This window comes from Pseudopipra pipra, chromosome Z, assembly GCF_036250125.1.
Source record: "Pseudopipra pipra isolate bDixPip1 chromosome Z, bDixPip1.hap1, whole genome shotgun sequence".
NCBI lineage: Eukaryota > Metazoa > Chordata > Aves > Passeriformes > Pipridae > Pseudopipra > Pseudopipra pipra.
In genome coordinates, this window is record NC_087581.1 from 45075807 (window position 1) to 45088516 (window position 12710).

Genomic DNA, 12710 nt, shown 5'->3' on the forward strand with positions numbered 1-12710 from the left:
CAGATCAACACTCCCCCCCAACTTGGTGTCATCTTCAAATTTGCTGATGGTGGACTCAATCCCCTCATCTAAGTCATTGGTAAAGATATTAAACAGGACTGGGCCCAACACTGGTTCCTGGGGGACACCACTAGTGACCAGCCCCCAAATGGATGCAGCACCATTTACCACTACTCTCTGGGCCATCAGGCAGTTCTCAATCCAGCACAGAGTGCCCCTGTCCAAGCCGTAGGCTGCAGTTTTTTCAGGAGTATATTGTGGGAGATGGTGTCAAAAGCTTAGCTGAAGTCCAGGTAGACCACATCCACAGCCTTCCCCTCATCCAGCAGGAGGGTCACCTGGAGACCAGGTTGATCAGACAGGACCTGCCCTTCCTAAACCTGTGCTGGCTGGGTCTGATCCTTTGTCCATCCTGTAGGTGTTGTGTGATTGCACTTAGGATGATCTGCTCCATAACCTTGCCAGGGATTGAGGTCAGGCTGATAGGCCTGTAGTTGCCTGGGTCCTTTTTGCAGCCCTTTTTGTGGATCGGTGTGACATTCACCAACTTTCAATCATTTGGGACCTCCCTAGTGAGCCAGAACTGTTGGTAAATGATGGAGAGCGGCTTGGCAAGCTCTTTATCACCCTAGGATGGAGCCCATCTGGTCCCATAGACTTGCAAGGACCCAAGTGGCTCAGCATGTTGCTAACTGTTTCCTCCTGGATTACAGGGGGGCATCATGTCCGGTGTATAAACTGGGGGAAGTTGACTGGAAGGGGCCAATCTGCATTGGGAAGAGGGGTCTGGCATCGGTCAGTGGGTGGTGAACGATTGTATTGTGCATCACTTGTGGGGGTTTTTCCCTTATAATACTTTAATTTACCATTATTACTGCATTTTTACTTCATTTTCGATTATCCAAACTGTTCTTATCTCAAACTAAAACTTCTGTTTTGATTCTCCTCCCCATTCCATCGGGACTGGGGGAGTGGGTGAGGTTGGGAGATGGAGGTTTGAGCGGGCGACTGAGTGGTGCTTAACTTCCACGACACAAAGCGATTCTACCGACAAGTAATTTATCTTTCGAACACCCGGCGACATCAGTACGGTTCGACAGCGACAGGCACACCTGAGCAGCGCAGCCCTGCCTGGGGCCGTACCGCGTTGTCACCGCAGATGACGGAGCGCAACTAGGCGCTACCAGGACGGCAGCGGGTGTCCCCACGCCCATCCCGGGGCCAGGCGTGTCCCCGCCGCTCCATCACTCCACTCGTTCCACCTCCAATCGCGACCTGTGACGACGCGGCCGCGACACGTCGGGAGGTCGCGTGACGCACGCGACGGGGGACGGGGGTGGCGGAGGCCCTGCACGCGCGCACGACGGGCGGACCGCGCCGCCATTGGTCGCGCGGGGCTCCGACCGAGCTCTGATTGGCTGCCCGTCATCGCGCGGCAGGGCGGGGCGCGGTCGCGGGAGCGCGCGGGGCTGGGAGCGCGTGGCGGGAGCGCGCCCGGCCCGCCTTCCCCAGGGCCCTCCGGAAAGGGTCCAGAGCTCCAGTTCCTCACGCTGACTCTCCGCCGGTGCCCCTGACAAGCGGGGAGATGCGCGGCGGTGGTTTCTGCGTCCTTTGCTTGGAGCGCGCGGGCTCGGATGCCCCGTGCTGGTGTCGGCATCCCTGATCCCGCTGTCTTGTTCCTGGCGTGTGTGTAATTGGGCATCTTTGTTGGGAAGCAGATGGATCCGCTGCCGAATCCGTCCCCCCTGGCCACGAGGCTGCGGAACACGCTTGTGCGCTACCATGGCATTGCGGACGGAGAGTGGAGGGTGGCCAAGAAAACCGTGAGTGCTCACCCTGGGCAGCTTTCCTGGTCCGTGATCCCGGGGAAGCTGTTGTGGATCGCTCTTACGGCGGAAAGAGCCTAATGTGTGTGAAAATCTTGTCCAGTTCCTGCGGGACTTTTGGTGAGACAGGGGCTGTGAAACCTCCCTTCTAGGATAGAGCATGTCTAGATGGCTTGTTACCGATGTTGCCGTAAATCGGTAAGAAACCTCTAGGACTCAGTTTGTGAGCATTAGTGGTCAGGCATGCTTTCATTTTCAGCGCTGGATACACAGGAGGATCGCTCCTCTAATCATATGTGTGTCCCCTTCTCGGCTCAGCGTGCTAATATTTACTTAAAATTTTACATATTCAGCAAATGTCTTACATATTCACTCCCTTTCTTATAAAGTTTATACGTATGTTAATCCTAAGAAGTTCTTCGGTCCTTATTTGGTTACTAGGGGGTCTTCCGGTGGTCTCCTGGAGGTCTCTGGTGGTCGTCTGGAGCTTGAACTTTACTTGAACTTGTCTGTTGAAAAGCGTATTTACAGCTGATTATAGAGCGTCTTTGTTCAGCATCTCTTATCCAAAAACTGGCTACTTACGTTTCCACTACTTTAACTAAAGCATTCAGAAACTTGCTTATTCCGCAACTACCTGAACAGAAACTTACGTTGTAAAGGCCGATAGAAAATGACTGAACAATGGAGAATTGCTGCTCTCAGGCTGAGTGTGTTTTTATGGTTGCAGACATACTCTTGTCATTCCTTCTACCCATTTTCAGGGAAGTGTCTCACAGAAGGACCCTGCCTGGGTAGGATTATAGGCTTGATTTAAAGCAAAATGTGAAATAGCATTGGTAGTGCTGCAAGAGGCTCAGGTGTACTTCCAACAAACCAGCCACAGCCTGTAGGTAGGATATGCCAGCCTCTTGAACGTTTTTCTCAATAGTGCTTGAACCCATCCATCAGACTTCAGTTTCCAAATGCCTTCCTCTTAAGAAGTGAGGTAATTCTCAATTCTTTTTCTCATATTGCTTCACATTTTTGTTGCCTTCAGAGCCCCTACATTATGCTAAGTTTCCTAAAATGAAAGGGAATGTAGTTCCTGCTTTCTCCAAGCAGTTTGCCATACTCTTCTTTTGAGCTACCTGGATTTTTATGAGTCCTGCTTCAACAAGCTAAATAGACTCTGCTTGTGCATCAGTTCTAGGCTACGTGAAGTTGTTAGTCCCGTCCTGCATAGAAGGTAGAAATGTATTTGGGTATCTCAGTGTATCAATGTGGTAGACTAATGTGGTAAATTTCTATCTTTGCCCTTTGGTTACCTTGTTTTGAGTGGGACTTACATTTATTTTTTTTTTCCTTCATGAGCAGACATTGATAGGATAGAGTCAAGTGGTCCAAATATAGCTTGATTATTTGCAAAATTAACAAATTCACTGTCTTGAAAGGGAGGAACAGAGCATCCAAGCCTTTCAGTCTTCCAATACACCTATACCTCCTCTGCTCTACTAAGTATTAAGGCTGTTGCATTCCAGTGTTGTTATATCATTTACTGTTGTATTCCTGTAGGAAGTAACCTGCATCTCAGTGTTTCAAATCATATTACTCCCCAGATTTTACCCCTGTAAAATTTCTAGTTTGACTTTCTTTTTGCCTCCTTCTCTCTGTCTCTTCCTCCCTCTCTTTCTCCTCTCTTTCTTCCCTCCCTTCTTTTCAGTTTGGTACTGTGCCTGTAAAAGACATTCAGAGCTTTACCAATAACCAGGGAGATGTGTTTTGCTCCAGAATATCTTAAATAGTTCTGGATGAAGTACTTAACAGTGCTGTTCTTTAGGACATTTAGTTCTTTGTGCTTATATAATCATGACTCCAAATAAAGCAGTGCCATATGGTACTGTCTTTAACACGAAAATTTAGAGATGTTGTACAGAGGTTCCATTTAATAGTTAGGCAAAAATCAGAAGATGCTAGTTTCGTTATTTTCCTTGTGTATCTTTAAAATAAATAGACTGCTGCTTGCAAGAGACTTTTAGTGAGGCATTTAGCATAGAAGGGTAACTTAAGCTTCCCCTTCTGCCACTGTCAGCACCTCCTGCACACATCTGTTTGGTCATATGTTGCAGGAGCGCAACCAGAAGTTGTGTGGTCTTCCTGTCCAAGTAGCATCCAGATAATGGCTTTCCAGTTGCCTTTTAACTGTAAGGCTTTGCCTGGTAATGTGGTTTTGTCATTCTGTGTGTTTTCATAGCAAACTGGCTTGGCTGACCAAGCCCTATTTCTATGCAGATTTTTAGCATTTAACACTGAGGAAGGCAATTGTCTGACTTTTTTTATTGAAAGAATAGAACATTACAAGAGATATCTGAAACATCTCCCAGGTGCCCCAGTCAATGAGACTTTGGGGTGAACCATAGTTAGTGGCAAAATTGGTTGCTTGAAGGAAAATTGAAGCATTTTCTGAACATCTTATAATTATATATAAGTGACAATTAACATCATATCTTATATTTTCTTTCAGAAAGATGCAACTGTGTGGCGTAAACCATCAGAAGAATTCAGTGGATACCTGTAAGTTTGCCTGCAGAGCAGATGATTTTTTAAGGTTCCACAGATGCACTTTATAGAATTTAAAAACTAAGATGTGAATTCTACAGCCCTCAGCTACAGAGATTCTCCAGAGTAGAAGCTAAATGGATTATCTGTTGTACCTAAATTATTTCTTTGCAGTGTTACACTTTGATACTTTAGTGCTGCATGGTATTTATACAACAGACAGTGAAATCTGTGGAACACATCATAAAACTCCCATTGGCTGAAGTGGGCAACAGCATCTGCCCAGAAATGATGGCCTGCCTGCAATAGAGTAAAATATCAAGTGTTTAGTTGTGGAAAGAGGTGTGACACAAATGCCCTTCCTGTGTGAGTTTCTGTCTCTGGGTTCTCTTGGTGTCTGTAGGTTTAGGCTACAGACTGTTTAGAGAAACAGTTACTAGAAAATCCTACTCTGAAGAAACAAAAAGTCATGTGAAAAGGTAGTGTTTGACTAGTTATCTGCAGTAAATAAGAACATCTTAGTTAACACAAAGTATTTTGAAAATAATGGTCCTGGTGGATTTTTCACCTTCAGGAACTGGAGGCCCAGTAACTCGAGTAAACAAAAATTCTAGAAAGACCTGATAACAAATGGATGTTCTGTAATGTCTGTACCAAATTATTTTATTTGATACTTTTATATGCCACTAAAGCATATAAAAGTTTCTCATTAGCATATAGTTTCTCATTAGCTTGCTTTTACTGCTATTTCTTCTTCTTTATGACAAATATTGTTCCCATTGTATTACTGATCTTATTTTTTCCTTTTTAGTTTTACTTGTCCCTGGTGAATTCCCTTGCCAGCCCAACAAGAGGAGCAGAATAACAAGTTATTAGAGAAATAAACAGGTTAATTTTTATCTAAGGAAGGATTTTGCCATTTAAAAATATTTGCAGAAAAAAAGACAAGGTTTCTCAGAATAACATGTATTGCAGAGAAGAATAGATGCACCCATAGGTCTTCTTCTGTGCTGTTTTTCTGATTCAGTTGTCCACTGTCTGTACCTCCAGGTACACTAACATGTAATTTTACTGCTGCAAATTAATAGGATATAAAAAATTTCTCACTGTTAAATGTAAACATATATTTCTCTAGCTACAAAGCTCAAGGAGTGGTGGAAGATGTTGCTAACAGAATAGTGGATCATATTCGCCCTGGACCTTACAGGCTAGACTGGGACAGCTTAATGACTTCAATGGACATCTTGGAAACATTTGAAGAGGTGAAGACTTGTCTAGATTCTTAAAGGAGATGTGTATAGATGAATATGTGAATTTAACAGTACAGCAGAGGAGTAATTCCTACAAATAGTAACATTTTTCATTCTGCATGAGGCATTGTGCATACATGCTGTGTGTGACCTCAGATGAGGCTTTCTGGCAGCACAGTCCCAATCTGAAGCTTGACGTGCATCTTTCCATCAATACTAAAAATAGTCAATCACAATTCTCTTGGACCTGGGAACTCTGATAAAATTCACATATGAAGAGCTACAGTATGATATTGTATATGCCAAAGCCTTTTCTTGCAGCTTTCTTCCATTCCACAAACAATAATAATCACACTTATGGAAGCTGCATCCTCTTCCTCTTTCTGAAAGGCTGACCTGTGTAGTGTGGCTTTATGCTGAGATACAAAACAGTTCAAACTGAGAGTCAGGACTAAATAAAGGAAGGTAGGTTTGAAGTTGATTACAGAAGAGCTGGTAGCATTTCTTTCGTTACTGCAGACATTCAGTATCACTTCAAACCCCCTCTGGATATCTGGCTTGAACATGGATTGTCTTTTGCTCTGTTTCTTTAGGAAGATTTATATGACAAGGTATTTTTGCTAATAATTCCCTAAAATCTATGCAAATTCTAGTATCTTGTAAGAAAGCCTGTTTTGAAGAATTGTTCACATTCCATTTTATTTTTCACTTGCTAAATTAAAAGTATTTGACTGGAGCATCTTAGTAGCAAGAGAGTCCTCTTTCAGTGTGTTCACGGTCCTTTCAGACTTCCTAAGTAATAGTGACATAAGAGCCACATGACTTTCAGTTCCCAGGCATGGCACAGTTCTCTAGTTTTAGATCTTTAAACCCTTATGGTGCCAGACATTTTCTGCTCTTGGCTGTAGACTAAAAGTCCTCACAACTTCCAGCATTTAGATTGAAAATGGCACAGCCATTCAGACTTCACTGAATTTGTTTGCACAGCGTAGTTGACAGAGGCTGTGACCTTTGTGAGAAATGCTAGCTGCCTACAAGCATAAATTTCCCTGTATTCATTATATTTTTGTTTTCTCACTCTCTTTATTCTGTCACTCAACCAGAACTGCTGTGTGATGCGCTATACAACTGCTGGCCAGCTCTGGAACATCATAGCACCAAGGGAGTTTGTTGATTTCTCTTACACCACAAGCTATGCAGATGGGCTTCTAACATGTGGTAAGCCACCTCCTACCTCTGCTTTATTCTTATTTTTCAACAGCTGCTTGGCTTAATATTTGGTTCAAATGCAGTTTCGTTCTGCAGTAAACATTCCAAAAATGGTGTAAGATTGTCTCCAACAAATAAATTCAAGGTATTTTAACAATTTCAAAGGTATTTTAATGTTTTACATACTTAAAGGACCGTACAAGTTACTGGCTTGCCTGTGTGCCAGGTTTCACTTATGTCAACAGTGGGATAGGAGTGGGAGAGACAAGTTGAGTCCTCCGACTCAGAGCAAACTGGGAGGAGCAGCAACTGGCTTCTAGTAAATGGGAGGAATGTCCTTTTAATATCTGAATTTTTGCTCATCATGGTCTCCATGCTGTGTTGTGGAGTTTGGATGAAGAGCAACTTTCATTCATGAAAGTACCCAGAAACTTGAAATGTGTCTGTCCCTTCTACTACATTCCTGAAGAAGAAGCAGCTTGTATATTTCAAATTTACTGCACCTGTATTTTTTTATTTGTGTTAAATTAATTTATCTGTTTGTTTATTTTCTTTGATAGGTATAAGCCTCAACTACGAGGAGGTGAGGCCTAACTTTGTGCGTGGATTCAATCACCCTTGCGGCTGGTTCTGTGTCCCCCTCAAGGATTGTCCCAGCCACAGCCTTTTGACAGGCTACATTCAGACTGAACTGCGGGGGATGCTGCCACAATCTGCAGTAGACACTGCCATGTCCAGTACCTTGGCCAATTTCTACTCTGACCTCAAAAAGGCACTCAAATCGTAGACAAACAGTGACTTAAAAGCCCGTGCATTCCTAGCAATCAGTTTATTATTATTTAGTTTTTGAGGTGATCCTTAGCATACATTTCCAATGCAAGATTCTTTCTGCTGCTCAGCACTCTGCAGCTGTGTGAGAAATATCCTGAATCCATAAACCCCCGGCTTCCTCGGTAGAAAACACAAGATGCGTGTGTGCTCTTGAAAAGTGCAGCATGAACTCAGCTCTGTCCAACAGTATAGGTGGCCAAGTGCTCAGGATTTTGCTGGTGCAGGTTGCTGGATCGGCAGCATCTTATTGAAGATGTAATTTTGTTATATATATATAGATAGATATAGATATTAACATTTTCAATTTGTTTAGTTTGTACAGCTGCATCTGTATTTTTTTAATTTGATTTGATTTATGGTAAGAATATTATATAGCTAAGTTGTTAAATGATACTATTCATAAGAAAGCTCTTTGCACTTGTTAGCAAAAATAAGTGTTCATTGTTGGCATTGATGTTGTAACTGTAACTTAATGTTCTGTGTAATAGTCTGAGTGCATAGATAAAGAAATGCCCTTACAGCTGATCCAAAGCTCATTTAAGTCATCAGTTGTCTTTCCATAGTTTTTTTGTGGGCTTTTAATCACACAGTTGTCAAAATAACAAACTTCCAGTGGATCTTCAGTGATACCCTGCACTTCTAAAGAATTTTTTACTTAAATTTGCATGCAATTGTTCGTGTGTGTGTGTGTGTGTGTTTGGTTTTGGGGCTATGTGTGTGTGTGTGTTTCTTCCTTAACTGAAAAACTTGTTTTTTTCAGAATTTTTTAAGCAACAGAAAGAGCCAGTCATTTTTTTGACATATGGGCCTTGCTGTAGCCAGCACAGACTGACAGCAGGTTGGTGCTGTGGAGTGTTCTGTGGTATTACCCCTAGATTACTCTTTGCAATAAATGAAATTAACATCTTAAAATGTGAGCAACTGAAGGCCAAAACTCAAGCTGCAGAATTGCTCAGATGTGCTAAAGGGTGGAGGGCCCTTTCTTAAGGTCCAAATTTTTCAGGATATTCAGCAACCTAGTCATTCTGACAGGTACATAGGAGGGGCATTCAAAAGATTACTCTGTGCTGCTAGGAACCTGAAATCTCTTTAAAACCCAAGATTAGGCTTTTAATGTTGGTATGTGTCGTGCCCAGGTGAGATTTTAATTATCCCTGTGCTTCACCAGTGCTCACAGGAGTGAGTTTAACTGTGTAGTAGTTAGGGAAGGTACCTTGAAGCCCTGATATTTTTGGAGCCAGTTGTATGCACATAATCCAAGGACTGGTAATGAACTCTAAGAAAAAAAAAATTCAGATGAAAATTTTTCCTCTGCAACATTGGCTTTTTTGACACTGGCCACTGTAGCTGAACTCTGAACAGTGAGGACTTTTCTTTCTCATTGCTCAGGCAAAAAGAGGTAGAAAAAACATGATACCAAATACAGTGAGGGCTTTTCCAACGTGCTTCATGTTTTAAAGACAATGCATCAAGCAGCCTTTGGTGTCTTCATAGGCAGAAAATGTTAACTCTCTGTTGGGTTTTGTTTATTCTGTAGTTCCCTTTACACTCCTTGGTGTAAATGAGCTCTAGGCACTGCAGAAAATTTTGAGAGGCCCCTGTTCCAAACACCCATTTTAGGGGCTCTAACACTTCTAGAATATCTATATTTAGTATTCAGTGAAATGTCTTTTTATGCTTTCAGTAAAGACAGGCTGGTGAAGCACAGAGCAGCTAAAGAAAGAAGAACTTGAGCTTAAATAAAAGAAAATTGCCAGTGTATTTTAAGTGTGTTGATGTTTTTAATAAAAATTTCAGTTCAGCTACAGAATAATACAGAACTAGAAGAAAGATGTCTAATTTCATAGTCTGTTGTATTTCTTTGAAACCAAAATTTAAATTTGTTTTGTATAGCTACAGGTGGAGAGGAGTGCTAGATCTTGAAGCAAAGGTTTTTCTTTACAAGAGTACATCAGAACTGAAAGCCACAAAATCAGAGCCTTTTCCCACCCTGACATTCTTTTCTTCCTAAGTTAGTGACAATCTAGGTGGAGCCAAGGCAGTTAAAACAGGAAAGTAGTTTGAAAGGACAAAGTGCAGGAACCCATGTTTTGCTTATGCAGAAGACATGGGAGACAAAGTAAGTTCTTTAGTATAGATTTCTGTCTCTTGAGTTTTAGAGCATTTCAATTAACCTGGAATATAGTTATCCAGAAGCAACTTCTGAATAAGGTGGCCAAGAATAGCAGAGACCTGTTTTTTTTTAGGGAAATGACATGTATATAGACACGTCAAAATTATTTTTATATGGCTAATACTTTTTAAAGAAATCTTAACTTTTTTAGGGATTTGAGCAATATGATGCTTTACTCTTTGGCACTTTAACTAGGTGCTTTGTGTGTGTATGGGAGAAGTGACTAAAGATAAGACAATTTTCTTGTTTGACTTCTGTTGCTCCTCTAAAACCTCCAGCATTAAACCTTACCTGTAGTTGTGCTCCTTATTTTACATATGCAGAAGGTAGAGACTGGGCTAAGTACAATTTGGGGGCAGTCCAAGGAACTCTACCACAGCTTGCTGGGAGGTGGACCATGACTTCGGATAGATACTATCTGCACAGGCCCTGATCACAAATATGATGAATTCAGTGTATTTTGAAACAGGAGGCCAGGCCCAAAAGAGTTAACTAAGAAATTTGGGCCTGCTAACAAGCTACTAACATCCAAAACAATCTGTGTTTGTTCTGTTCTACTTACTGGACCAAAACTTAAGAGAATGGTAAAAGAACATGTAATAGGCCTAGAGGTAATAAATTAGAAATGCAGTAGGATAAGGTAGACATTTGAATAGAAGAAACAGGCTGGAAGCCAAGGCTTTTTCCAAGCTTCAGTGAGCAGGTCGAGAACAACAGAAAAGAAGAGAGGTCAAGTCGAGGAAGATGAGAATAGCCCCCAGACCCATGGGAGGAAGATCGGAACTACCCCCAAAATTGAGGGCCAAGAGAAGCACCGCCCTAAGCCCCGCCTGAGCTCCACCTATACTCTGCCTGTTATTAATATGTATAGATAGATGTTGTAATCACTTGAATATGCATTTAATCATATTTGAAAATTGTATAAAAACTGCTGATTTTGTGTGAAGCCTTTGAGCAAGTTTTTTCCAGCAATAGCTGGCTTGCTCCCAGCGCTGTCAATAAATACCTTTGCTGCTCAAAAATCAAAAGTCTCTGGGCAGTTCATTATTCTGGATTTTTCGGATTCAATTTATAAAACACAAAGGGATCATATAATTCCTCCACTAATCATGAGTAACCAGAATGGTTTTGATGGTATGAGCTGTTGATTCAGCTTAGGAGGTTCACTGCTGTAAAAGTAGCCCTAATTCCAGTGAAACCAGGTGAGCTGTGCCTATCTGCAGAACGTCAATGTCAGTCTGTTTTAACAGTGTGTTTAACTTACTGTGTTCAGCACATAAGTGATTGTATTTCTATTTTAAATGCAACTGCAGAATAAATTCAAGTACTGGATTCCAACAGACTCGTCATGTAGCTTTTTCAATTCTTGTGAAACCAGATGTACCATTCAGTGACTTTTTAGGGAGTTATATCTGATAATGTAGTTCTGGTGATCTCTAATGATATCAACTTGTCTCCTTAAATTTGAAAGCCATAAAGCCTGTTTTTACTTAGAAACTTGATTTAGGCCAAGGAAGATGCCCAACTCAGACTTCTAGATTGAAATCTCTTGAAAACTGTACAAATAGAATTTTCTCAATGCTTCAATTCTAAAAATATATATACAGAGGGGTTTTTTATGATGACCGCATGATTGCTGTGGAAGAACTTTATTTGCCTTAGTATTACTTACCTTTTAGTATGTTTAAGAAATGGTTTATCATTAACATCAAAATGAAGTTAATCTTAAAAACGTGAGCATGTAGCACCTTGAAGAAGGCATATAGATTAGGTTTTATAAAACATGGAACATGTGTATTGACATGTGTTTAATTAGCACCTACAGAAACAAAGGAAGAAAATCTCTGTATTTTATGTAGAACCTTTTCTTGTTTTTCTTACTAAGTTGGCATAAAAGCAGTAGAGTTCTGTAGCATTCGACTTCAATGGAAAGAGATGAGAAAAGGAACTGTGACCTCTGAGATATGGCAGGCTCTTGTAGGGCTTGTATCATGTCACCTTCTGCAAAGTGGAGTAGGAATAGGTATAGAGACCACTTCAGATCTTTGGAAAATGATTAAAGTCACTAGTTAGAATTACTAAAAAAAAATAGTGATGTTTAGACCCATTTTCTAGTGAAAGATAATATGACAATGGAAGAGATTAAATCTATGGTAAATATTAACCAAAGTCCTAGAGCACAGTTTAAACTTTGGAATACATTCTGCCTTTTCCAGTCCTCATTGAGCTGTGGTGGTGATTTAGTTTTAAAGTACAGGGACTGATTATCATGGGGTTGACTTTCCTCAGGATTGTATCATTAGTAGGGGGAAATCAGACACAGATCATAACAGCACCTGACAGGAGATACCTGTACATGTTTCACAGCTGACCCACACAATAAGAAATGTCATATCTGGGTTAAGGAGCCTCACATCCCAACAGATTATCCAGAAAAATCTTCTCCAAAGTAATGTTCTTTAACATGTTTCTTTCAGTATGTAAAGTCACTACGATGACCTAATAATCCCTGAAAATGTTTCTGTGATACAGGTGTCATAGGTGGAACTGTTAGAAGACCATTTACTGCCCAAAGTGTTATCAGAAAGTGACCTTGCTCAAGCCTTCTGTGGACCAGTTTGCCTGTGCCCTAGAATGTGTGACAAAAAGCACTTCCTGAGCTCTGTACCTGGGCCTTGCTGACCTGCCTGCCAGCACAGACCCCTCTCTGAGGCAGGTTATGACCCTAGAGAGCAAACTACTATGCTAAGATTCCCTGACTCTCTCAGTGTGTCAGTCTGAGTGCTGCTTTTCATTTGGGCTCAAATCAGGATTACAGCCAGCGTGTTACTAATTCTAGCTCCAAGGTACACTGGGGATGCAGGGCACTGCTCAAGGGGATTT

The 12710-nt window shown here is 41.5% G+C and overlaps 1 protein-coding gene across 2 annotated transcripts; it reads left to right on the plus strand.

The window, feature by feature from the left end:
- The first annotated feature begins 1442 nt into the window (after nucleotides 1-1442).
- Nucleotides 1443-11165, plus strand: STARD4 (StAR related lipid transfer domain containing 4). 2 transcript variants are annotated; one of them, XM_064641473.1, is made up of 5 exons: nucleotides 1443-1823; nucleotides 4330-4379; nucleotides 5500-5626; nucleotides 6718-6832; nucleotides 7384-11165. In XM_064641473.1, the coding sequence occupies exons 1-5, from the start codon at nucleotides 1719-1721 to the stop codon at nucleotides 7608-7610; spliced, it is 624 nt and encodes a 207-aa protein (XP_064497543.1). In that variant the 5' UTR covers nucleotides 1443-1718; the 3' UTR covers nucleotides 7611-11165. The 2 variants fall into 2 exon arrangements, with proteins under 2 accessions (XP_064497543.1, XP_064497544.1); XM_064641474.1 differs by lacking the exon at nucleotides 1443-1823 and adding an exon at nucleotides 1837-2024.
- The last annotated feature ends 1545 nt before the right edge of the window (nucleotides 11166-12710 follow it).